This window comes from Alosa pseudoharengus, unplaced genomic scaffold, assembly GCF_046254945.1.
Source record: "Alosa pseudoharengus isolate Yale_2024_CS ecotype anadromous, Long Island Sound unplaced genomic scaffold, YU_APseudo_1.1 YU_APseudo_1.1_scf_5, whole genome shotgun sequence".
In the NCBI taxonomy this organism is placed as follows: Eukaryota; Metazoa; Chordata; class Actinopteri; order Clupeiformes; family Clupeidae; genus Alosa; species Alosa pseudoharengus.
Genome location: NW_027468837.1, coordinates 626,704 through 653,449, shown reverse-complemented (window position 1 = coordinate 653,449; position 26,746 = coordinate 626,704). Strand labels below are relative to the sequence as shown.

At 40.0% G+C, this 26,746-nt stretch overlaps 1 protein-coding gene across 6 annotated transcripts in view; it reads left to right on the top strand.

Moving 5' to 3' along the window:
- The first annotated feature begins 263 nt into the window (after positions 1–263).
- usp48 (ubiquitin specific peptidase 48) overlaps positions 264–26,746 on the top strand; it is a 253,629-nt gene continuing 227,146 nt past the window's right edge. For 4 of the 6 annotated variants that reach the window (XM_076268710.1, XM_076268711.1, XM_076268714.1 and 1 more), the window contains exons 1-4: positions 264–380; positions 791–925; positions 1,166–1,286; positions 14,915–15,056. In XM_076268710.1, coding sequence (XP_076124825.1) covers positions 316–380; positions 791–925; positions 1,166–1,286; positions 14,915–15,056 — 463 coding nt within the window. In that variant the 5' untranslated portion in view covers positions 264–315. Of the gene's footprint in view, positions 381–785; positions 926–1,165; positions 1,287–14,914; positions 15,057–26,746 lie in introns of those variants that run through there. The other 2 variants (XM_076268712.1, XM_076268713.1) reach the window with 2 other exon arrangements.

Sequence of the window (26,746 nt, the reverse complement as noted above, 5' to 3'; positions counted from 1 at the left end):
AAAAATCTTTGGTAATTTGGAGATTGGAGGGTAATTATTTAAATCATCACTATCTCTATCTAATCATCTATAAAGAAGTCACCGAATAACAAACAGTGCATAGCTTTGCATGCACTGTAATAATAATTTTTGGCAGCCTAATACGTTATTTAGGGCATCTCAGATTTTTTTTTTTCATACGGTTGCTTCAGCAAACACGTGACGTCAGAGGCTTTGCGTCACGCGCAACTGCAGAAACTGGAGCAAAGCTCCTTCTCTGAAGGGAGGAAAGTACTCATATCGCAACTGACGCAAGGGCGCTAAATACGAACTGGAATGAAATGTCATCACAAGTGCATTACATCTAACGTTAACGGTATTATCGGAAATGTAACATCGAGGTGAATCTCAAGATTCAATCTAACTGTTTAATTAAATAGACCTTGCTTGAACTTGAAGGCTATTTTGCAATTAGGCTAAGTTAGGTAGAAAATATCTGGCTAACGTTAGCGCTGTTTAAAGCTAACAAAGTAGTGCCAGCTAGTTAGCTGTACATGCTAACTCAGTAGCTACAAAGTTAGCATCACAGTCAGAGATACGTTACCAAAAGTACCGCTTAAGTTTTCCAGACTCTATATTTGAAGGGTGGGGTTCACCTTAGCCATTGATATTTGTGTTTCACAATTTGAATGATTGTGTGATTAGTAAAACGTAGCTGGCTAACGTTTACCTAGCTAGCGGTGCCGTGAAGGCCGCGTGCATCCACGACCTCTCCATCTTAACAGTCTGGGTTCTCTTATTTTAAGTGCAGGATGGCTCCTCGGGTACAGCTAGAGAAAGCCGCTTGGCAGTGGGTTGAGACGGTGAAACCAGAAGATATTAAAAACGAACATATCGAACAAGCTTATCGAATCGCTCTATCAGCATGCAAAAGAGGAACATGCAGGTAAATATGTTGGTCATTGCATGTAACGTTAACGGTACATCAGACGTAGCTCTACGTTATTTGGTAACATTATGTTATTGAAACTTACTTGTTATGTCTAAGTTTGCTAGGCTAACGAGAAAAACATGACATAGCAAATGTTTTGGTGTGAATTAATGATGTAACGAATGCTAACGTTAGTAAAACTGTGAAACGCAAAGTAGTAACGTTAGCCTGCACAACTGTTCTCATTGTGTGTAGGAGGAATTGCAAGGGGAACCCAAATTGCTTAATTGGGATTGGAGAACATCTCTGGTTGGGGGACATTGACGAGAACACCTTCCATAACATTGATGATCCCAGCTCAGAACGACGAGACAAGGTCTGGACTGTGTTTACAGTATTTTGAAAGCCTTTGAGATTATTTTGTGATGACCGGTTAATGTGTTGACTAGCGGGGGAGATTCTGCGGTAACATTTTAGCTTCGTTTAGCTTTTCATATTTTTGACATTCTATCAGAATGATGACATGCTATTACAGAATACTGTCAAGCTCATCGACTCATTGCTCAAACTCATTTAATTTGTCTAACAGGATGAATTTTAATTTAAAATTAGAATATTCTATATTTGTGCCATTAAAAACTTTACGAGATGAATCGATATTATTATTTGTTTAATTCGTTTAAAATTAATAGTGTACATATTTGGTTAAAATTGATTGCCTATTTTGGTTTTCAAAACTTGTGTTGGTTGGTCCAATCCATTGTGCAATCGATTTTCGAACGTAAAGTCAGCCCTAGTATTAATACCAGTGGCGGACCGTGCGTTCAGTGGTTAGGCTACTTATTTATCACCCATATTCATTATACAATCTGCTGCCTGCTACTGTCCGGTGAAGACGTGCAATTTAGTCCATGTCTTATTTAAAGTGAACACCAAGTGCGCTCAAGTATGGGTTTGTGCAGACTATTTTGAAATATTTAGGCTATTGGTTGCCTAACTTATGTTCATGACTTGCACGCACATATGGCACTGCCACAGGTCTACAATGATGTGTCCAAATCATTTAATAGTTTAATCTGATATCAGCAAGCTTGCTTTAGACTGTTTGTAGGGCGTTAATCTGATATCGGCAAACTTGCTTTAGACTGTTTGTAGGGCTGTAGGGCTGTAGCTTTAACGTTACAGTGCAACTGTTTTAGGTTGTGCTGCTGCTCTGATTACTCAAAAGCTAATGTGGAACTACAGTAGGCTATCCTACAGTGTTTGCCAAACGTATTTATGAGAAAGTGTTTCAGCACACCACCATGATATTAAACATAAAGGTCAGAAAATGTATTGCCCTATGCTGCTACTACTGCTTGTTGCCTATTCCATAATGTCTGATGACCACGCCATGGATTTCACCAATAATGTCCACAAAACACCGATATATAAAAAGTCAGACTAACTAGCAGGGCAGGAGGAAACCAAGGCAAATTACAATTTTCACATAGATGCCGATCCAGACAGCTTCACCAAAGCCACATCAACTCACACACAACTTCAAGCTAGCATACAATCTAGTAACCAAGCACTGCGGTTTGCAAGCAGCACAAAAACACTTTTTTTATATAGAAAAGGGCCAGATTACAAGCATGTATTACAAGTCTATGTTATTAAATAAACACGAAACAAAACTTACCAATTCCTGCATAGGCTATTGACCAGCTACGTGCAGAGCTAGCTGACATGATGTGCATCTTGCTAACATGTAGTCCAGTTGACACTGTAACGTTACATGATACAATTTTGCTTAATGAAGGCTTATCAATATATATATTTAAAACAAAAACGGTCAATATACTGTCCATAGCTATAACCATAGCCATGTCAGTGTGACATCATGTACTTTTCCAGTGAATGTCCGTCTGACTGACAGAAGATGCTCACGAAGTTCCTCAAGTCAAATAGATAGCGTTAAAATTCGTGATGAACGGTTCCGGGTATTCTTTTCGAACATTGCAGGCCCAACTGCAGTCAGACCTGCCTTCCTCACCATAAAAGGTCGATTTGATTGGCTAATCAGACAGATGTAGCCATCAATTAACCCAAATCCAAACATGATTTCTAATGGTTTCTTAGGTACCGAAAACGCAGTGATTCCTTGTGAAGGCCTGATGCGGGCCTTAACAAGGGAAGACATGCGATTGGATAAAAATGTATCGCACACCCTCACTGTATGTTTACACAATCTGTCAATCAAATATAGCGGACAGCGGTAGGATATGGTAGTAGCCTAATCAAGAACGATCGGGAAGGAGAAGAAGAAGAAGCGAATATAAATGGTAAAGTAAAATGTTATATTAAAGACACTATTATTTTTAATTCGTTTGAAAATAGTTAGGCCTTCAGAGAAGGCCTTGAAGGCCCTGACGGTCCGCCACTGATCGATACTAATAAAATTAAGTATTGTGACATTCATTTCAGGGTTAGTCCCTTCTAGGGATGGCACGGTTCATGAAAAATAATCTGAACCGTTTGGCTCGCTTGTCTCTGTTCGGAGCATGCCATGAAAAAAATATATAAAGTGAATTACTATTCTGATAAATGACTGTTAATATATTACTATTTGAACACTTTAAATTAACAAAATCGTTCCCCTAGGTCAAAATGCCAACAGCACCCCCTATCGCAATTGAAAATTACTGTATGGAGGAGCTTCCTCCTCAAGCCCCTCATTGAAGTCCATTATAAACGCCTCGGACCCCAGCGGCTCGTGAATCACGTCGTTTTCAATGGCAAAGGGAGGTATTTTCGAGTATAAATTCCCACTTAGCTATTACAACCTCTCTTTAAATAATAGCAATTTGGCTTTAAAAACATTAGCATGTTACAAATAACCACTTTTAAGGTCTATTTTTAATGGTCAATAGTTACATGGTTTTATAAAACAAGTGTCTATTTTTAGTATTATAGACTTTTTTGCAAATGTATTACATTGAGCAAAACCTCCAGACTTTTCATAATTTTGCACATCAGGAAAACAGTGTTTCATAACTAGACCTACATATCTTCCCTGACTTCCCAGACCTAAATTTACATTTATTTACATTTACATTTATTAATTTAGCACCATTATCCAAAGTGACTTGTATATTTAAATTATATTACAAAGTCTATTATCCCTGGAGGAGTTTGGGGTTAAGTGCCTTGCTCAAATGCACAATGGTGGAAGCCAAGAATTGAACCCACAACTTTTCTGGCTACTGCATGCTAGCCTAGCTCCTTAGGTCAGACCCCCCCTCCCCCTAAGAATGTCAGAACAGCATTTATTGCACAACATCACAACATTGCCAGTTAAAATGCTACATAGTACATTCTGCTGCTATAAATGTGTCTGGGTAGGTGGCTTACATACTCGTTCACATATGCCACCAACACCATCACAAACTTACATTTGCCACTAACACCAATCAAGCGGACATTTCTTCCTCCGTTATTTTTTTAACCACCGGCCGCCACTGATGGATAGATACTTTATTGATCCCCAAGGGGAAATTCAAGGTCTCAGTAGCATACAGACATCACACACAACATGCACTTACAGCAGAAAAAGTAATATACATATAAGAAAACTCCATTGTACAATATAAACAGTAGAAGATAAGCATAAAATACTGAATATACTATAAAAACTAAATAAAATATCACCGTAATGCAATCAGTGTAATGTAATAGTAATGTAGCGTCATACCAATATGTGACCCCAGGCAGTTTCTCCTTTCTCCTGAAAGCGGAGGTGTTGAGTGCTGCGGATAAGGTGTAGGAATGGCAAGTGGGAGCCCGGAGTTGGGGGATGCACCAGTGTCACATAAGTCTGGTGTGTGTGAACATTTTGGATTTAGAAAACGGAACTGCGACTGCGTGCAAGCATTGTGCAACACATATTAATTATGCTAGTACAGGCCTGGAGTGGCTAATCGGGAGGATGGTCCGTTCTGAATATCGTGAGCTTAAATGTATTAGGGGTTTGCACGGCGTGTCATCAGATCGGGACGTCGTCATATTGGAGATACTCGCCTCATTAGAAAGCATTAGGCACTGAAGTAAATCCCTAACATTGTCAAGGAAAATGGTTAATTATTGCTGTGTTTTTGCAATAAATTTTTTTTTTGGTTAATTATTGCTGTGTTTTTGCTGGGTTGTACCAATAGGTCAGACTGAGAAAAACATCTGGAGTAGGTATCGACTTCCAAAAGTTATTAAAAAACCAGGGAGAAAGGAGAATAATGCCAGAAGTTATCAGAGGAAGGGGGGCGCTTGTGGTTGGACTTGGTACTGTCTCCCTCACCCAATTCATATGGATCTGCGCTGCCAATAAACCGTAATTTCTCGAAATATCGTGCCTTTTCTTGTGGTCCAAGTCCTGCCCTATATGCCTTTGCAGCTCTGTTGTTTATCACTTTTTAATAATCACCTCTGTATTAGAGTCAAAACGCAGTTTGTCATCAATGACAGTGCCCAGGTATTTATATTCATGTACAACTTCCACTGGTTCCCCATGGATTGTAGTTGCAGTCCTGCTTCCTCCATGCTTAGTGAAGTCAATGAACATCTCCTTAGTCTTTGTAACATTTAGCTCCAAAAAGCAGTTATCACACCATTCCACAAACTCACTGAGGACAGGCCCGTGATCTTGGACAGAACCATATAGCAGGGAAAGGAGAACAGTATCGTCAGCAAACTTCACTAGATGACGATCAGCATGGGGGCTTCTACAGTCATCTGTGTACAAGATGAAAAGTAGTGGTGAGAGGACACAACCCTGGGGTGAGCCAGTGGACGTGTATCTAATGTCGGAGAACCTCTTGTTGACTAGCACCTTCTGTGTTCTTTGGGTCAGAAAGTCTGTGATCCACAGAATTAGCTGATGATCCAGGTTGAAACAGTCTATACGTTTTTTAGCCAGCATGTGAGGTTGAATGGTGTTAAAGGCAGACGAGAAATCCGCGAATAGGAGCCGGGCAAAATAATTTGGGCTTTCTACATGTTCATGAATGGCATTCAATATGTAGATTTTGGTATCATCCACCCCTCTTTTGGCACGATATGCAAATTGAAGAGGATCCATCTTTGAAACTGTGGCGCTGATAATGTGAGCTTTCACAATCCTCTCAAAGGCCTTCATAACAAGGGAGGTGAGGGCTATGGGTATTAGGTCATTCAGGACTTTAAGGCTGCTCTTCTTGGGAATGGGAATGATTGTGGAGTGTTTCCATGACTGTGGAACATTTGCAGTAGATAGAGACCTCTGGAATATCTCCTGTAAGGTATCCAAAGTGCATAATACTCCATTGTACTTCATTCAGCTCTTTACGTCCAACATGGCCATGCAGCTGGGCGGTAGCCCAGAACGTGACGTCCGTGCAAACCCCTAATTGTTTCACTAGTAAAAGTTCACTAGCTGCGCCCTTGCGGCACTTCAGCAGCTTAGGCTGTGCGGTCGCAGCCCCTTACTTGCAGTTTCCCAAATATTAACAAAGTAGCCCTCACAAACGGTTTGGAAGTCGCAATCAAGTCTATATTTGCAATCATTAAGGGGAGTAGGAGGCTATATGAGCGCCCCCTTCTCTCATGTGTGCAGGGAAGACGTGTAGTAGGCTAATAATAAATAATTTTTACTGTAAGGTAATTAAAATATTCCGTAATATTTCAGTCAATCTTAGTGTGCTACAAAGGCATATAAGTTCCTGTAGTTGGCAACATCACATTTCTTTGCCAAATAAATGAAAAGTAATTTGAAATCATCAATGTCTTCACTTTTGCTGTATCAAAATATCACCTTTCCTCAGAGGTGGTCTTAATATTGTGCTTAAAGTCAAGTCAAATTCTTTCAGTTTGTGCATGATTACATGATATAACTATACTAATACTGCAGTCGAAATGGTGGATAATTAAGCTATACATCATATGCTGAAGTATGGTATTTCTAAAGTGTTAAAGATTAAAAGGAAAAATAACAAGAAAAACTGTACAGAACCGAAAACTGTGATACTTAAAACTGTGTTTTTTTCACGCCTGGTGAAGTAAAATCGCAAGCTCATTAGCAAGACTATTATTGGTCATCTGGGCTCCTGTAGGTGAAGTTAGCATCCTGGCTGGTTCGTTAGTGAGCTCACACATAGACATAATAGACACTTTTATTTTAAACTTAACCTTCCTCTGATTTTACTCACCTCAGTTATCAATCAAAGCAAACAGGGAAAAGAAATGGCAACACAATCATGAAAAACACTCAAATAAATAAATGTGCAGATAAGTCTGAATGAAAAGCAGCACTGGTTGAAGCCTGGAAATATTGTAAACAAACTAGACTAACGTTAGCTTAATTTGCTAGTTTATCATAGAGTCTGTCTCAATTGGTGTACTTACGTGAGTACACTTTCGTGTAGTACACTATGTGCACTGTGTGCTTACTGGCGGAGTGCGCAAATTTTAACAAAATAGTATTGTCTCATATCAAACACTAACTCCGTGCACTTCACGGAAATGACGATCGCAAACATTTTAATATAACTTTATTGGCGTCCTCAATTCGACAGTGACATGGTCATACTGTGTCAAAACATGAACCGTTTATGTTATAACTTGCTTGTACCTCCGTAAAGTCTGTTTTCCACTGCTGCTGCTTCAGCTTTCTCAACCGCGATTACCACGAGTTTGAAAACACTCCCTCCCCTTCCGCTATTTGGGCAAGATGGCGTCCGTTAAGGGCGAAAAGTGTCCAGCGTTGCACACTCAGCTTTTTGACCGTTATGAGTGCACCATCCGGGAACTTGCAGCGCCCTTCGTGTCGTTGGAATTTTCAGTGTGAACACCCTCATGCACTCAAATTAGGTATTGTAAGTGCAGAAGTACGCGATTTGAGACACAGTCATAGTCTGGTTAGACTGTTCAGTTTCCCTACGTGTGTTTAAGTTTCAAATGAATACTTTTTCTCCTTGGGACAGGCCCGTTTGAGTCTTGGAAAATACTTTTCCATTTGCATCGGGATTGAGATGATGATTAGAACTTAGCAGTCAATTTGAATGCAACAGTTTTGAACAAATTCGTGCAGCGTGCTAATGATGCTAACCAGATTTAATAGCAATTTAGCCAGTCGTCTTGCATGATTAATGTTTGGATTACATGTGCATGCTGAGGAGGGATGCGCCTGTTGAGAGGGAGAGAGAGAGCGTGCACGGGGCAAGGAGAGTCTGTGTTGAGGTAGGCCTACTTCTATCGCCTACTCTGGTAGAGTTTGACATACTACAATGCAAGATATATTTAGCCTATTTATTTATGGACAACGTAAGGCAGGAGGTGTGTGTTAATTATGAATGTTCTATCGAACATATTTTTTATTGATATCGATTACATGTCTATTGCGATACATATCGCTATCGTTTTATCGCCCAGCCCTATGCTCAATAATAACAATTTGAACACACGCTTTCGTGCACGTAGTCTATTGACATTGACTGATACACTGCCCTCTGGTGGACGATATATCGCAGTTTGCTGTATGTGAGATACATTAAAGTATTATATCGCAAATATTTCACGTCATCATTATTTTAAGCGCCAACACTTGCTTTGCCATTTCGTGTCCCTATCTCTCTACACTTAACCTCGCTCCCTCTCTCCCTGTCTCTCAGTAACAACGTGAACAACGCGTCACACACTCGCCAACCAATCCTCAACAGTTTATTCAGAAGAGGGTGTGATGTCAAGGTGTAGATGAGAAGAAGTAAACTTTCAGTTCAACAGTGGTGGTAGCATCACTGTCTATCGGTAGCATAGGCTAGTGCTAGTGTTGTTCAACAATGAACTAGGTTCATAGAAGATGGAAGCAGTTCCAATTTGTTTTGGAAACGAAATAGCAATGGATTTTGAAACCAAAATCAAATATGAAACCATTATTCAGATCATGCATGGGAACAGTGAGATGAGATGGACCTATTTATCAAATATAAAAGCAGGACACGGGTTTCCTCTCACTCTTCTTCATGCAGCAGATCTAACTTTACCTTACCATAATTTGGAACGTAGGCTACTTAGAGCGTGTGCACGCATGAGAGAGAGACACAGAGTCAGTCAGTTCCAGGGTTGGGCATGTCATTGTTTGCATTACCTATTTAGTATAAGAAAGTTATAAGGAAATCATAAAGGCAACAAGGCAGGGGCGCAGGAACGAGTTTCAAAGTGCAGGGGCCAGATAACGACCCCCCCCCGCCCCCTCAAGTCGTGTGCGATGTATTTTCTCTTTCTTGCGCAAATAGCCTGCTTAATTCTGTCAAATTCTGCGTTTCAAATAGCCTGCTTAATTCTGCTTCATAAAGTTGAACAAATGCATGTGGTAATTTTACAGATAAATAGAAATAGCCTACTGTCATGCAGTTTATGGGGTAGGCCAACCTGGAGTGAATTTACACACGGGAGACTCTTTCTCTAGGCTACTCGTAGCTGAGCAGAATTGGGTGTAACGTGTCAGTAATCACGTTACAGTTCCTACAGTGTGCGAGCAAAGATGTTCAGAATTCTGGGAGGGCAACAAGAATATTGGCAAAAAAAAAAAAATTCATCAGAGTAGGCTATTTGTTACCTTACTACTGAGTGGGAAACTGTGCACAACTAACTAGCTAATGACTAGTCTGATGTCAATCACACCACAAATTGATTCCAAAAATATCAGGGTGTTAGGCTATAGGCTACAAGCTAGGACTGCCACTGTGTTCAGTGTGAAGAAGAGCATCTAGTATTAATAAAAGAAGGAACGCAACTCGCAAGCGCACTTCACTCAAAGCAGTTCAATGTTTTGCAAGTTGTGTGCGTGTCACCATTCAACATTGTGAAGGAGGGTGCGCAAGCTGGGCAGCAGCGCTTCCATAAAGCAATTTTTAAAAGCAGTAGAAAGTGCCGTGTTCATTAACTTTTGAAGGCAGCTTTCAGTAGCCTAAGACAAAGCATTGATTAGCTATCTGTAAGAAATGCCTGGTAGGCCTACAGCGCAACCTGGTTTGGACTAGACTAATGTTTCCCAACTGTCAATAATTAAATAATAAATAAAAGGGGACAATATTGATAACGATGTCCATAGAAACATTTCATTTTAAAGAAGTAATGCAATAGATTACATTTTTTTTACAGTAGCGAGTAATGTATAGGCCTTATACATGACTAATTACTAATCACAAACGACCCCAACACTGAGTAGCCATACACCTGCAGGCGCCAATGTCTACAGACGCTAATAATTTCAGATAGGACCACAAACACATTTGCCAGGGCTTCAGCCCCGCATGTAATTTCAAAAGTAGAGCCTAGGCTATTAGAAGGTAATCAAATCATACCGTAGACTATTTGAGTGCGGTTCATGACGCTGCTTATCAAACTATACGCAGCAGGTCTCTTTCAAAATGTCCCTTTACAATTGCAGCTGCTTCCGATTGTTTAATTTTCAGAAAGTAGCCTACATGACTGCATTTTTGAGCTAGTGAGTCAGATTTTTGGCTTCTGGTAGTAACTTGCTAATTAACTAAAGCAAGACTTGAGTGATATCACGAATTTGAAAGGAAAAATATATAGGCAACAAGTGACGGGCGAGGCTAGAGTTGGAGGGATATTGTGTCCTGTTGCTGTAAAGGACGAGCCCAATCGCCTATTTCTCAGTTGTGTAATAAAAGCAGTATCATCATGCAGTGGTCGAAGTTTGCCAGGGCGGATAAGCATAGTTGTAAAGGGCATGAATAAAAAAGGCAAAAAACTTCCTTTGCTCAACCCAAAATGTAAATAATAATTTTATCTTAACGAAACAACTCAAAATATCAGAGTGGGATAGGTTGGGATATTGTAGAAATTTCACTTGAATTGCAACCGCAACATGCCTGCTTGCCGGCGTTCAAACAACAACGAAAAAGATATCAAAGCACTTTTTGCGTTTGAATGTAGCACGAAAAAATGTTTAAACAGCTGGACAAATGATTTAGCTAATTGATTATAGCCTGTACACCAGCAAATTGTTGAACATTTACTTGTACAAGGACATTGACAGTTGCCCAGCCTAACAAGCAGATGTCGTAAAAGACATCGAAAGACACAATTAATCATAAATAAATAATGTAATCTGTCGACTGCAGCGTTTTTTTTTTAAACAAACTGCAAGCAACAAGAGGGTTAAATTCGCTGTGAGGCCAAACCCAAGAGCAGAGACGAACTGATCTGAGTCATTTTGGAGGTACAATCTCTCCCTGCTCCTGCTTCCATTTTACATTGACTTGACATTTTCTTAATTTAATTTCTGAAGCTAATGTAACAACAAATACCACCAATATTGTTGTGTGGCAATAAAAGTATCCAGGGTTTGCGCAAGTAGCCTAAATAAATTAATAAAATCCTTAACGTGAAAAAGCTTAACGTAACTTAATGTCCAAAAACGGCAACAAGTTGTTTTACTCCCCGTATGCGCTCATTATAAAGAAAGTTTAACATGTCCCAAAAACAGCTATTAATTAATTTCCAAACGTCTTATAAACAAGTCTTGCCAGGAGCAACACCTTGCAAAAAAAAAAAAATATATAAAAATAGGCCTAGGCCTAATAATGGTTGGAATGGAAAGATGCAAGTTATGTTTTAAAAACAAATGCTCCCGTTACCCTGCAGAAGTTTCAAAGTAGCCTACACCCAGCCTAAGCCTACTTCAGAACACCTCATCGACTGTCTGTAGAGGCTACAACTTCGATTCAATAAAAAGATTTCTAAAGAAAAATGTTGCATCATTACTCTTGCCTGGATTTGAACTCAGGACTGCCTGAAAGTTGCAGACCTGTTCTGGAAATACGTGCATTAACCCACTCGACCGTCAGACAACGCTAGCTGCATCGAGTATTGGGTAGGACCGCGGAACGCCACAGCGGACTCATGCTGACCCCAAGCGGCTGCAGTCGTACTTACATTTCACGTAGCTGCGTGAATCACGTTTGAATTGTCCTTTTTTAACTAGTGCCCACTGTAAACCCATGAAGCCATGCAAAAAGAGAAGTGAGTTAACTACTTTCACCCCTGCTTTTACATGCAAATATAAAATGTCATGCAAATATAAAATAGAAACCATCTGTGAATAACCAAGAATGTTTTAATGCAGATATTATTTGCAGGGGTTGGACTGGTATGATTTAGCCTAGCCTACTGCATCGTACTGGTATGATTTAAAACATCACTGGGTGAAAGTGAGAAATCATGAATTCTTTTAGAGTAAATTTCTAAATATCGTATATTGGAAAATAGACTAAATATATCACAATATTATTTTTTTGCCATATCGCCCAACCCTAGTTGCTACCTCAAATAATGTTTTCGTTTTTAATAGATAATAAAAAGATCTTAAGAAATATGTAGCATTTTCCTATATAAATGCTTTTAAAATTAGTTTTTAGGTTCTAGGACAGCAATATGCATGAATTCAGTAAAATAACCTAAATATATCATTCAGATTTTTGTTATAAATATGAATAATTTTGCTAATAATAAGAGTAAGTAAAACATCTGGGGCCGTATTCACAAAGCCTTTTATCTTACCACTAGGAGTACTCCTAAATGGCACTAAAATATTTTAGCTAGAAGTTTTCTCTTAAAAGTTATTTACAAAGCCTTTCAGACCTACTCTTAGTAAGGAAAAATGACAACTCCTAAACTAAGAGTGAGTCTTCGTTGCTATGGATGACGTCATTACTCATGCAAGAGCTTGACTAAAGTGACCACCTTGATTGGCTGATGATTGTAATGTGGGAATGATTCCAAACACCTCCCCTACGATGATGAGTGACAGGTGACAGGTCTGAGAATATGTGCGCTACATAAGCATTGTGAAGGATGGAAGATGATGAATAACTGAATAAATAGTGTAAATGAATAAAGAGTAAGGCAAAACAATAGCCTAGTAGCCTAATGAAACATTGATGGAATATCTTTGCAACATTATTAAATTAATCTGTCACCATATCTATGTCTACGTTTGCAAAGAGGAGAATATTTTAATTTGATTCACAATGAAACGTTACATTTAATTTATATGTTGACAATGAGTAGTTTTGGTTGTTGTTGGTGGCGTTATTGCATCCCTTTTATGCCTACAATGCAAAATTGTTCCCTTGCGATTAGAATCTCCTGTAGCCGCATACGCATTTCAAAATGCGTGAAATGCCACAAAAAGCGGTTTGTGAATAGGTCTTAGTAAGTTAGGAGTCCTCTCGACTTCTTTTAAGCTGTCCCAGACTTAGGTGCTTCTTTTAGGTCTAAAATGCTTCGTGAATTACTTTTAGTGAAAAAATTAGGAGTCATAAAGTTTTTAGCACTTTAAGGCCCTTTTTGTTTTGGATGAACTAGAGTGGTGGACACAGAAATTTTAACTATTGGTCCTGTCTCGACTTTTCTGACTCGTTTTGAATCGCCTTTGACTTCTCAGGGTGGCTGGCAATGGGCATACTGTAGTAGGCTACTCAAACATGTCCTAAAACAACCCTTAACGTTCGTTTTCAAAACTCTGCAACTCACCGAGTGGTTAGTGGTGTTCGTTGATTATTAAAAACAAATATATCGGCGCAATGTATGATTTAAATCCTCTGCTCACGCTAGCTAGCCTTCTAAGACGAGCGAAAAGACTACAACCAAACGTAAACAGCCCCCGTTTCCGGTGGTGCAGTAATATCAACGTGCAATGAGTCTTCCAACAGAAATCAATGGGATTTTACAAAATGCCAAATAAAAGACGACAGAAACTATATTTCGCTACGCTACTTGTTTTGGAACATCAACAAACACCACTAACCACTCGGTGAGTTGCACAGTTTTGAAAACGAACGTTAAGGGTTCAGTGTTTCCCACAGAATTGGATTCAATTTGTGGCGGTAGCTGACTTTGACAAGGGGGGGGGGTATTAAGATCGTCTTGGTCACTTTAAGACGTTTGAGGGAACCCTTGCAATTGTAACACAGTTGAAAGGCTGCTGATGTGTGGATGCAATTCATAACGTTTTCTTCCTGAAATTGTCAATTAAATGAGCCCTTCAACGAAATTGACAAGCAGCTGTAAGTAGGCTAAGCATGCTAAATTCGACATCCAAACAGTATTCTAACGTTAGCTTTGAGATACTGCTTGATTTCATAAAACTTAGTTTAGTCTCTTCAATGTAGCCTACTATGTTGTGATAAGACCTTAGCAGAGTTCACTTCAATGCAGCAGTTTTGCGCAGCATGGTCACGATGCTAAGCGGATTTAATAGCAATTTAGCCAGACGTCTTCTATGCAATGCTTCTATGTGGCAACAACAATCCTTCAACAATCGTGAATATTTTGTTAAATGCACATGCAGAGGAGTGGCAGCGGGCTACGAGAGAGAGCGGGGCGGGGCAAGGAAAGGCTGCGTGTGTAAAAAGCGCAGCTCAATGGCAATGCAAGGATTTTACCTTATATTTAATTTAAATTAAATTAAATTAAACATAGAATATTCATCTGTGGCGGCCAATTTTTTATTTCGTGGCGCCCCGCCACAGATTAGTCAATGTATGGGAAACACTGGGGTTGTTTTAGGACATGTTTGAGTAGCCTACTACAGTATGCCCATTGCCATTAGCCTACTACAGTATGCCCATCTCAATTTTTGAGACATGGTTATGGTTCATGCAAAAAATAACATTGAAAAAAATCTAGAGAGAAGCAATGGACAGAATTTGGTGAAATCCCACAAATCTCCCATTGACTGAAGCTAGGCACTTTCATTCACGGCTCCTGCTCTATCCTCTCTGAAGACCAGACACGAGACTGGATGTTTGTGTGGTCTCAATTTCAGAACCTTTGCACCCCATTATCATATGTCATATATGTTACTGTTATACAATATTCTCAGTTGTGGTGAGTTGTTGAATTGTAGTTTAAACATGGTGTTAAAGGCATAATGTTTTGAAATAATGTGGTGTTATCTTTTCTCAGAATACATTTGTGGGTTTAACAAACCTGGGTGCCACCTGCTACGTTAACACCTTCCTCCAAGTTTGGTTCCACAACTTGGAGCTCCGTCGGACCTTATATCTCTGCCAGAATTCCTGGGTTGATGGACAGAACATAGACTCAGGTTAGCCACATTTGGGACCTAAATATTAGCTAGACCAACTTTGAGCAAAGTCTGAGACGGTTCAGCAACTATTTTCCTGGATTTTGTCTGATTTGACATGGAATGACCCAGGTATGCTATGTTATGTTAAGTGTGAAGTTGTATACAGTACCCTCCAAAATTATTGCCACCTTTGGTAAAGTTGACTAAAAACAGGTATAAAAAATAATCTGTTGGTGATTTATTGTAATTTCACAACGAAAACAATGAGGGAAGATCCAACCTTGAAGGGAAGCAAATTTATTTTGAGAAAAATATTTTTAATAAAAACACGTCGCTCACAATTATTGACACCCCTGCTTGTAATACCTTCTTAATTAAGCCTCCCTTTGCCAATAAAACGGCTTCTATAATGACACCCTCATGACCTACTTTTAGTGTCTTGGCAGAGATTGACAGATTTCCTTTGAAAATGTTTTATGGGATTTATGATACCATAGACCACACTTCCAGACAAAGTCAATGTACCATTCAGTAACTCCTGCCGTTTACATTGGTAATTAAATTACTAGATGGTAGAAGAGCTTTTACCTGGCATGCCCTCTAAATAATCTATTAGCAGTGAGGTCACTTGAATTTTTTCTGTGACCCCAAGATGACTTTATTTTCATACTTTAGTGAAATTGAAAGTCATGAACTACTTCTGAAAGTTCAGACACTCTGATTAACTTAAAGGGACACTTCACCCATTTGCATTAAAGGGGTGGTTCAGGATTTTGGACATAAGACCTCATTTCCAAGTAAGCAAGTGTGATATTCATCAGTGGAGACCGTTTTCAACACGTTTCATCCAGTCCTTGTAATTGCAGAGTTCGCAGGTGCTAGGCTAGCGCAAGTCAACGGTATGTGCTAGCCTGCCACTAAAGACAGTCTTACCCACTCCAAAGTACACACGAGGCAAATTCCAGACAATCGATGTAAATGTCTGTGTTGATAGAATAGTGTAAGAAATACAACTACCCTCGCATCGCGTTGCAATAGTTATACTTTGGTCCCTGAAGTTGGTAGTAGTCATTTTGCATCTCAGCAGCGGACTGATATTACCAAGGCTACTACTAAGTATCCCCATTGGAGTGCGCTTTACTGTTTACTTTTCGCCGCAGTACTACTAACCGGAGCAAGTATAATTCCGTCGTGATAAGAAACTAGTCCCTCAAAATGTAATGCGATCGTTGAAATGCAAGGATAGAATAACGTTAGAAATAACAGTATCAATACAGACATTTACATCGATAGTCTGGCGTTATAATTTATTTGCCTCGGGTGTACTGTGGAGTGGGTAAGACTGTTTTTAGTGGCAGGCTAGCACATACCGTTGACTTGCGCTAGCCTAGCACCTGCGAACTCTGCAATTAGAAGGACTGGATGAAACGTGTTGAAAACGGTCTCCACTGATAAATATCACACTTGCTTACTTGGAAATGAGGTCTTATGTCCAAAATCCTGAACCACCCCTTTAAGCTTTGTATTTTGTATCATTAGAAACCCAGTCATGTTTTTGAATGGTCATGCATCATTTCCTCACGGGAGAAATACGGATTTCAGTTAACTCATTTCAGTTTTAGTTAACTCATCTTATCCTGTAGACTACCTTTTCAGATTATTCTACATCTGTTGCTATTGGAGGGCGCAGCCAGCCAGAAGCAGATGGGCTCCCCCTATTACCGTAAAACTTCAAATAATAGCCGAGTCTCAAATGGACGCCTGTCTCTTTTAAACGCCTGGCGTGGCTACAGGTTTGGGTTAAAGGCCGGTCTCCAATAGACGCCTGGTATGTTTTTTAGTTCCGGGTTGTATTAAAACCCGTCAGATCGTCTGTTTAAAGCCCGTTGCAGAAAGGAGTTCCCAGTCAGCACACATACCTCTCCAAGACGCATGGAAAAGAACAGCTTAATTACATCGCGTTCCATTTAGAACGTCTTATTTTGATCTTACAAACAGTGGCGGCATCTCACTGTCAATGCGTGTGCGGCGGCATCTCACTGTCAATGCGTTTACATCTACTGGAGATCTTCTTGTCTTAATTATGATCGCGTTCCATTTAGAACGTCTTGGGTGTGAAATAGACGCTGCACGTCGTTGCAAGCCGTCGCAAAGCATTCACCATGTCTAGTCACATTTGCAAGGTTTTATAATGTTGCATCAAGTTGCTGGTTAATAGAATGTTGCAGCTCATCTCGTTGCGAATCTTTGGTGTGATTTGGACTTGAGTATGGTGCAGACTGCGCACGCTAACGTTATGATTAGATGGCATGAAAAGACTGCGGTGGGGAAAAGCTAGAGTTCCAAATTCTATAACTTTTTTCAATATGAGCTATGCCTATTATGTCCGACTTCGTCATCGCTCAATTCATCCCTTGTGTTTAAATTTTGCGGATAGGCCTATAAGCTTGTTTTTATGCTGGCAACAAAACAAAATGATTCGCGAACGTTATTCTTTATTCTAAATGCGTACTGCCATGGCGATAAAGAGAAAGAAGTAGGCTATGATTTGAAATGTAAGCTGAATAAAATACGGGAGAAAGAATATGGTTCATGTTCTCTCATGCTGTTTCATTCGTGCTGAAAAGGAGGGAGAATGCAACATTACGCACGTTCCATTTTTGCATAAATAATTACTGAACGGTTTTGGTCAGGGCTGATAATGCAACTGCATTTGACAAAGGACGATATAGGCTAGGTTGCTAGTGACAAAATATTTGCTTTCAGTGTGATACGATCTCTTTTTGTAAATTACGTTTGATTAAAAAGTGTTTAATCTGTTCTGGCTATCCCCGCTATTTGGATCTTACTGTATCTCTCAACACTAAATGCATGATGATCCGTAAATGTCATTAGATAGTCATATAGGTAGACATTCAGTGTGTTTGAAATAATTAATTTGGTAATATTTTCCATCTTTGCAGAGGAAAAGTTTTGTGTAAAGGAAATTAAAGGCCTGTCTCATATAGACGCCTGTCTCTAATACTAGCCGGTGCATTTTGGCGATTTGGGAAAATAAAAGCCCGGGCTATTATTTGGAGTTTTACGGTAAGTCAGGTTCTGCTCAAGGTTTCTTCCTGGAATATGGGAGTTTTTCCTTGCCACAGTTGCCATATGGCGTGCTTGTGGGGGGTAAGGCTGCCAGTCTTATGACATGTCATTTTCTATATTTTTTATATGTTGCCGAGTGGATCATAAACGGCCCAGCAATGAAGAAATGTGATTGATGATGACTGACTGACTATTATTTTGTTACATGCTTCAAATGTAAAGCACTTTGAGCTGCATTCTGTGTATGAAAGGTGCTATACAAATAAAGCTTATTATTATTATTATTATTAATTTTGCAGTTCCTGCTTTCAATGATGTAAAAATCGTCATTTTGCGTCATTGAAAGCAGGAAGTCCCAAGTAAGACTACAAACACTAATTTTTCCAGGGGGTGGGACCCACTCACGCTACAGATCTATTACAGATCAGTGGGTCACTTTCAGAAACTAAAAAGATAAGAGCTGCCATCTTTTTTTTAAGCTAAGCTATGAATCCGATATCCATGGCTGCCTGTACAAGCCGCAATATTGCAGGGACAGGAGGCCTGCAGCAAGACCTGCCTGTCAGTTAGTAGAGAGCCCGGACCGGCTCGAGCTAGGGCGGACTGGTGTTGGTCCTCTCGCGAAATCGGCTGAGGAATCGGCAGTAAGCCTATGTATTTGGATGTGCGGTGGCCTTACCCAGGTAAAAACAGAAAGAAATAACGTTTTGTACTAGACTAATTTGTATACTTGCAATTATACAATTGGGATCCATGGAACTATTTATTTGTTTCTTATTGGCCGAGTGACGTTCCATGAGTTGGAATATCCCTGGACATTTCAACTCAGACTTTGCACAGCTAATAATAAATCACTCCGCGATACAATGCGAAGATTTGACACAATGTTCTCATCCCAGCTCTCCACTCCTTAGCAAACCATAACGAAATAGTGCTTCACCACATCTGTGGATTAAGCCACACAGTCAACTCAATGTAAGTAAGATAAATGAGGATGCTAATTGTTCTCAGCATTGCCAGCATTGTGTATAATATGATTGTCACTTTGAGGAGACTTGTAGATAACTAACGTTAGCATAGTTAGCTAACTGCTGCTAACATGCTAGCATCATCACGTTAGGCTGTGCACATTAGTGTAACATTTATTCACCATAAATTAATAAAGTTTAGTGGTTCTGCAATGTAGGCTATGTTTCCGTTTTTTGCAGTACCATGTCCCTTACATGACATGGCCCAGTGTCCTTGTAACATGCATGCAGCAAACCTAGATATAGTCAAGTCAAGTCAGTTTTATTTTTAAAGCGCATTTAACATGCACATAGTGCAACCCAAAGCGCTCCAACAAAGACACATAACAAGACAAACGATGCCGGATGGAGCGGCGTAGTCGCCAGCGTGCCCATGACATCAAGACATGACAAATACATTTAAAAAATAACAAATACAAAAAAAAAATGCTGGACGGAGCGGCGTAATCGCCAGCGTACCCGTGACACCAAGACATACAAGACAGACAACAAAACAAATAAACAAATAAAAGTGAAAAAAGAAAAGAAAATATAGGCTATTTAAAAAGGGGAAAGGTGATGTTAAAATAAGTCCAATTTCCAAACCAGCTGAAAATGTCCAAGGGCAATGATGATCCGTGAAAACTGCGCAGAGTGTCTTCACAACCGATATGCCAACAAAGTTCTTTAACGTTAGCAAATGATCAACCCGGTGAATTCACTGGCAGTCTGGAGATCACGCCAACGCTAGGCCTTGTAGACCACAGTCCGGAGATCACTGGAAGCACAGTCCGAAGCAGTGGGCGATTGTGTAGATCCGCAACTCGGTGGACTTCTAACAGCGACCGTCCGTTACTCCGTGAGACCGCAGCTCCTCACCGCTAGGCTAACGTTAGTCTGCAGTTGTCATGGCAGCTCGCAGGTCAGCAACTTTCGCAGAGTAGCCCAGGTCGAGCTGTCCCGAGAGATCCCCTCGACCAGACAGCGAAGTGCAGCACCGCTCACGGATGGATGGAAGGATGTCCGATGCCCAGCTAGGGCAAAAGCTAGCCATATCAAGCTCCCAATGGACAAACGTCAACGACGTTTCAGCTGACTTAGAAGCAGTAAAAAGGACCAAGAATAACACGAAAACTATCAAAAATAACGTAAATAAATAGGGAAAACATTTAACTAGACAAACCAATAAAATAAATAAACATGACATTACATAAAATTACGAACATTACATAAAAACAAACAAAAACATGATGCCAGACGGAGCGGCGTGTCAAGTGACAAATATTTTTTCCCTAAACATATTGGACTTGCTATCTGGCTCTCCCAAATTCTTCCCCTCACATTTACTCCCCTAAATTACTGCAAATATAGATTTTACTGCAACTTCCAAACTTCCAAACAAATGTTTTGTGCGTGCTACTTTGTTAATATTTGGGAAAACGCCCACCGGGAATCCTCCCAACGCTCCCCATTAGCCACTTAAGCTCTGCTTCGTGTTCATGAGTTTACTGTAATCGTTAGTCCAGGGGTGTCCAAACTTTTTGACTAAAGGGCCACATTGGGTTTTGAAAATTGGCCAGCGGGCCACACACAAATAATAATAATAATAATAATAATAATGTTTTGTATTATTTAAATGACAAAATAATTTTGTTGTAGAAAATTGAATGTACTGTTAATTTGATGCTGTTTAATTAATTTATAAATGATGCACTGTCACTTTAAGACTCTTTGCCAGCTCCACTCAAATATAGCCTATGGCTAGTGCTGTGCCTATAGCTGTGCCCTCTCACAGTTTATAAATGGTCAGTAATGGGAACTACTGTTGCCATCGCCCTCTCTCCCACGCTCAAATGCGTCCCCAATTAAATGGACTAGCATAACGTAGTTAGATCTAGATAGATAGATACTTTATTGATCCTCAAGGGGAAATTTAAGAAAGAGATCTGCGGCAATGGAGGTTCTATGTATCTCGATGTGACTAGCTGTTTTGACATTGACATTGTAAACGTTCTCTAAGAAGAGTGTAAAGCAGTTTGCAGTAGCCTAAAGTTAACCACAACGTCGTCTATCGCTGGAAAAAAATAGCGAGCGGCCTATGATAAACTAATAAATGCTCGGCGGGCCGGATTAAATGCATGGCTGGCCGCAGTTTGGACACCCCTGGTTTAGTCATTCGTTGATATGTAAAACACTGACGTGTAGGCTACATTTTCATTATTGTTCACTCGTTTTGAGTAGGCTGTGTCTTGAAACGCATATGCATTGTAGGTTGCACATGTAGCTTAAAATACATGAATAAAATTCACGGATCCCGTCGTTAGCTCAACTCTTATTACAGTATAGGCTATCAGAGGAAGCAAACAAGGACTAAAAGTTAACGTGATAAAAAAGGCATGTGTGGTTTACGTCATGTGATGTGTTTCACGGTATGAGTTGAGAGCCCTGCTTTGCTTATATTTTTGGTTAACTTAAAGGAACACGCCACCCAAAATCAGTAGTGATATATGTTCTTACCGTAACTTTCACGAGTTGAGTCGTACCTCTCCCGCGTCGGTAGGTGCACTCAAACGCTCTGTCGCGCGGCGCGAATGTGTTAGCATGTTGCTATGCTAGCGGGCTCTGCCGTGGCCGTAGAGAGAGGCACATAGCAGTATTCAAACACCTCCACGTTTTACCTACTTAAATACAGTTGCACGAGTAGTTGATGAAAAATGTTAGGGCACACAACATGAAACGTGACGATTTTCCAAGCGAATAAACATGAGAACTACAATGTGTGGCGCAATAGCACTTGGGAGTACTTTGACCTAGCGTGGTAATATTATTAACACCTAATTGTAGATCCTATCCACCACAGAGTTTAGAATCCATGCTGGATCGACCCTCAGCCTCTCACTCCCCTCTGAGCGAGAGAGGCACATGATGGGCTATTATTTCAACCATAACTGCATAGCAAAACGTATCATCCATCAGCCATCCATCAGCACCAAAGTTTGTTGACCAATTTTCAAAACTGCACCTGCCCACCATCCGCTGGTTGTTTTAATGTAGGCTATATGGGTGATGCAGCGCTGCTGACGTGAGGCTAGAAAGCCCTTGCCTGTTCTAGAAAGACTGATCTAATGCAGCAAATATATTAAAAGGCAAAAGTCGTACATTGGCTAGGCCTATCCCCAGAATATCAGCAGCAAACTCAGTCTCTGTCGCGCAAAACAGTCTCCAAATAAAACGCACATCGGCCTGTTGCCTATTCTGCCAGCTTGTGACAATATATCGTCCAAAATGCTTGATTGCATTGCATTCTCCACATTTTTAGCTACATTTTCATGTACATCAGCATTTTTGTTCAGTGAATCTTTTGTAAATTGCTTTACAATTACCGTCGGGCCCTTGTCAGCAGACTTCGGCTTGCCTCTTGCCATATTCACTCAGTCTTCCGATGTCATTTCTGAGTCATCTACAGATGTTCACCTCCCTAAATAGAACCAACTTCAACCTGTGTTATATCCTAGATGAGACTGCCTGGGTTATTTTGTTTAGATATTAGCCTATATATAAAACACATAATTGTAGCCTACCATTCAGGGAATAGGCATTTAAAAGAGAGACAGAGAGTGATATGACTAAGAAATGACATCGGGCGATGGCAGTGCGAGATGTTCAGAACGTAAGAGCTAAAACTTCTACAAACTCACTAACATCCACAGCGGAAAAAGGTAAGAAAAATAGTCGGAAAACTTAGATGTGTAAGGCAAGCAAGCAAGTTTGGCGGTTGTTACTAAAAATGTGAACATGCACGTTGCATTGTTGTGCGGTGGACTTTCAATTTTTTCATTTATCTGCTAAGTTTGACTATCTGGAATTAACATTGTAGATATCAACAACGTCTTTCTGACTAGTCGCAATTACATTTTGGATAGTTGGAATTGTCATTCAAGATATCTGTAACATAATTGTGACTAGTCGAAACGTCAGATAGAGATATCTGTAATTTAGTTTTGACTAGGCAAAACTGAATTACAGATATCTGTCCTCACGTCATTGAAAACAACATTCAACTCGTCACACATCTTAAATGGCAATTGCAGATATCTTTAATTCAGTTTTGACTAGGCAGAATGAAAGGTGAAGATATCTCAAACGTCATTATGACTAGTGCAAATTATTGTGCAAGACGTTGCTCTTTAGTTCCGTAGCAGAGCCCGTCTAGATTTTTAGGCTAGAGCCCATCTACTTAGACATTGTCAGCTAATTTCCCCTCCCCAACATAATCGAAGAAAAAGTGGGCTTATTTCCTTATTTCTATGAATGGAAGAAGAATAAGCAGGCTGTAATGTCGTAGCCTACATAAATTAGTAGGCCTAGGCTACTAAATGCACCAGCACCAGCTACAGGAAATTCCATTCATAATGGTGTTGGCTGTAATCGAAAAAATCAAAGCAACATTGAATCATCAATTCTTGCTGCCAGCTCCTGTCTTGCATAGGCTGCAGCATTAAAAAGACGATTAAAAACTCCTTCGCCCTCTGGCTGCTCTGACATCGTGCTAATTACAAAGTTAACAGTTAACAGGTGCTATGTGATTTTATGATTTGAACAACAACACGGTCTTCTCCCGCCTAAAGTGGGATGCGGGCCTAATTTGCATAGCAATACAGATATCTCTAACGTCATTTCACCTAGTCAAAACTCTAATTCAAGATATCTATAATTACATTTTGACTAGGCAGAATGAAAGTTATAGATAGCCTATCTCCAATTTCAGATATCTCTAATCAAAACTCATTCACGATATCTATAACTTGATAATAGATATCTACAATCAAATTATGACTATCCTAACTCCAGTTTGAGATATCTACAACGTCATTTTGACTAGTCAAAATTCCATTTACAGATATCTACAATGTCATTTCGCCTAGTCAAAACTTAATTCAAGATATCTGAAAAGGAACATGTAGATATCTTGAATTGAAGTGAATTAAAGATATCTTCAACTGGAGTTATGACTAGTCAGAATCAAATTGTAGATATCTCTAACTGGAATTACAGATATCTACAATTCAATTGCAGATATCCGTAATTCACATAGTGGATATCTGCAACTGAATTGTAGATATCCGTAATGATAAACCCCATAGAAATGAATGGCAAATGTGGCGTCATTTGTCCTAGGAAGAATGTCTTTGTGGATATCTGAAATGACGATTATGGATAGGAAGAATTCAGTTGCGGATATCTAAAATGTTCGTTTTGACTAGGCAAAACTGAATTACAGATATCTGCAATACATATCCAGTCTAGCGGGAAAATGTTAAAATCGCTTGCTATAGACTTTCAGAATGAATGGAGTCGGAGTTTCTTTAATATCGAGGCGTCATATTTGTCCGATGGCCTGCTATAAAATGAATTGCGATTGCAACGCGCTCGTGCAGTCAAAATGAATGGGAGTCTTCAGAACAGGCTTGTCAGTCAACCTGACATAACAGTGTGTAAAGTAGCCTATAATGTGAATGACTTGTTATTTTATCAAGGATTTCTTTCTTTTTGCAAAAAATAAAGTACAATAGGCATTAATTAGTAGTCCAGGAGCATGCTGAAATTATGTGGCAAATTGCGTTTTTTATTACAATGATAAAATTGTAAAAGGACGTGACCGAAGCTCAGGCAAGCCAGGCAATAGGCCTATAGGCCCGACGGTAATTGTAAAGCAATTTACAAAAGATTCACTGAACAAAAATGCTGATGTGGTACATGAAAATGTAGCTAAAAATGTGAAGAATGCAATGCAATCAAGCATTTTGGACGATATATTGTCACAAGCTGGCAGAATAGGCAACAGGCCGATGTGCGTTTTATTTGGAGACTGTTTTGCGCGACAGAGACTGAGTTTGCTGCTGATATTCTGGGGTTAGGCCTAGCCAATGTACAACTTTTGCCTTTTAATATATTTGCTGCATTAGATCAGTCTTTCTAGAACAGGCAAGGGCTTTCTAGCCTCATGTCAGCAGCGCTGCATCACCCATATAGCCTACATTAAAACAACCAGCGGATGGTGGGCAGGTGCATTTTTGAAAATTGGTCAACAAACTTTGGTGCTGATGGATGGCTGATGGATGATAAGTTTTGCTATGCAGTTATGGTTGAAATAATAGCCCATCAGCGCATGTGTGCCTCTCTCGCTCAGAGGGGAGGGAGAGGCTGAGGGTCGATCCAGCATGGATTCTAAACTCTGTGGTGGATAGGATCTACAATTAGGTGTTAATAATATTACCACGCTAGGTCGAAGTACTCCCAAGTGCTATTGCGCCACACATTGTAGTTCTCATGTTTATTCGCTTGGAAAATCGTCACGTTTCATGTTGTGTGCCCTAACATTTTTCATCAACTACTCGTGCAACTGTATGTAAGTTGGTAAAACGTGGAGGTGTTTGAATACTGCTATGTGCCTCTCTCTACGGCCACGGCAGAGCCCGCTAGCATAGCAACATGCTAACACATTCGCGCCGCGCGACAGAGCGTTTGAGTGCACCTACCGACGCGGGAGAGGTACGACTCAACTCGTGAAAGTTACGGTAAGAACATATATCACTACTGATTTTGGGTGGCGTGTTCCTTTAACTTGCCTGAAATCCGAAATATTTTCGAACAATGGATGATCCGCTTCGAGGGACAAGCTCTTGGCCTTCTGCTGTGCCACACATTTGATTTTTGATCGTTGTTTATTGTATAGTCTAACTAGCCTACTAATAGTTAACATAATGTCACTAGTCCACAGTGCATCAGGCTGAGCAGTGCAGGGAACAGCTGTCATTGGTAGGCTGCATGCAGGCACATGGTCAGACAGGTTTAAGGAGCGCTTGATTTGTTTTGTAGCGGAGCGTTCTATGGGTTGCCAGGTTGGTTCTATGGGTAGAGCACATATTTGAAATATCGCTCGATCACGCAAATTTGATCGTGGGAAGCCAAAATCGTGATCGTGATTAAAATTCAATTAATTGTGCAGCCCTACAAGTTACAGATGTAGTCTGGGTACTTACTGTACTGTTTACATCCTACACACTTTAGACTGTTGCAGATAGCTCAGGGGAGAGACTGTATGACACTAGGTGGTACAGCCTGAGACATGCACAATAAAAAAAATTGCTTTCTGCATTTTTGTTTTGCTTTTCCCTCCATTGTACCGAACTCGTACCGAACCGTGATGTCCGAACCGAGGAATGAACCGAACCGTGACTTCTGTGTACCGTTACACCCCTATTATGGAGGGTACTGTACCAGACTTAAACCCAGTTTTGGTCTTTTTTAGGCTTCTACAAGCTCTTAATTGCTATTATAGATATTAGGGCGGATAAATATTTCTACAGCTTAAGGCTATATCTGGATACTGGAGGGGGAAGGAAGGATGCCAGGAAGGTCATTAGAATTTGATATTTGCCTTTGCTGTTTCATGTTAATTTCATGAATCTTAAAAAGTCAGAATATTCAGTAGGAACCCTATATTGGAAGGCTATCAATTAGACAACTGTTCTTCCTGGGTTTAAGTTATATTTTTTGTGACATAGCCACTTTATCTCTGAGCTGTGTATGTAAAGCCTGATTTTAGTG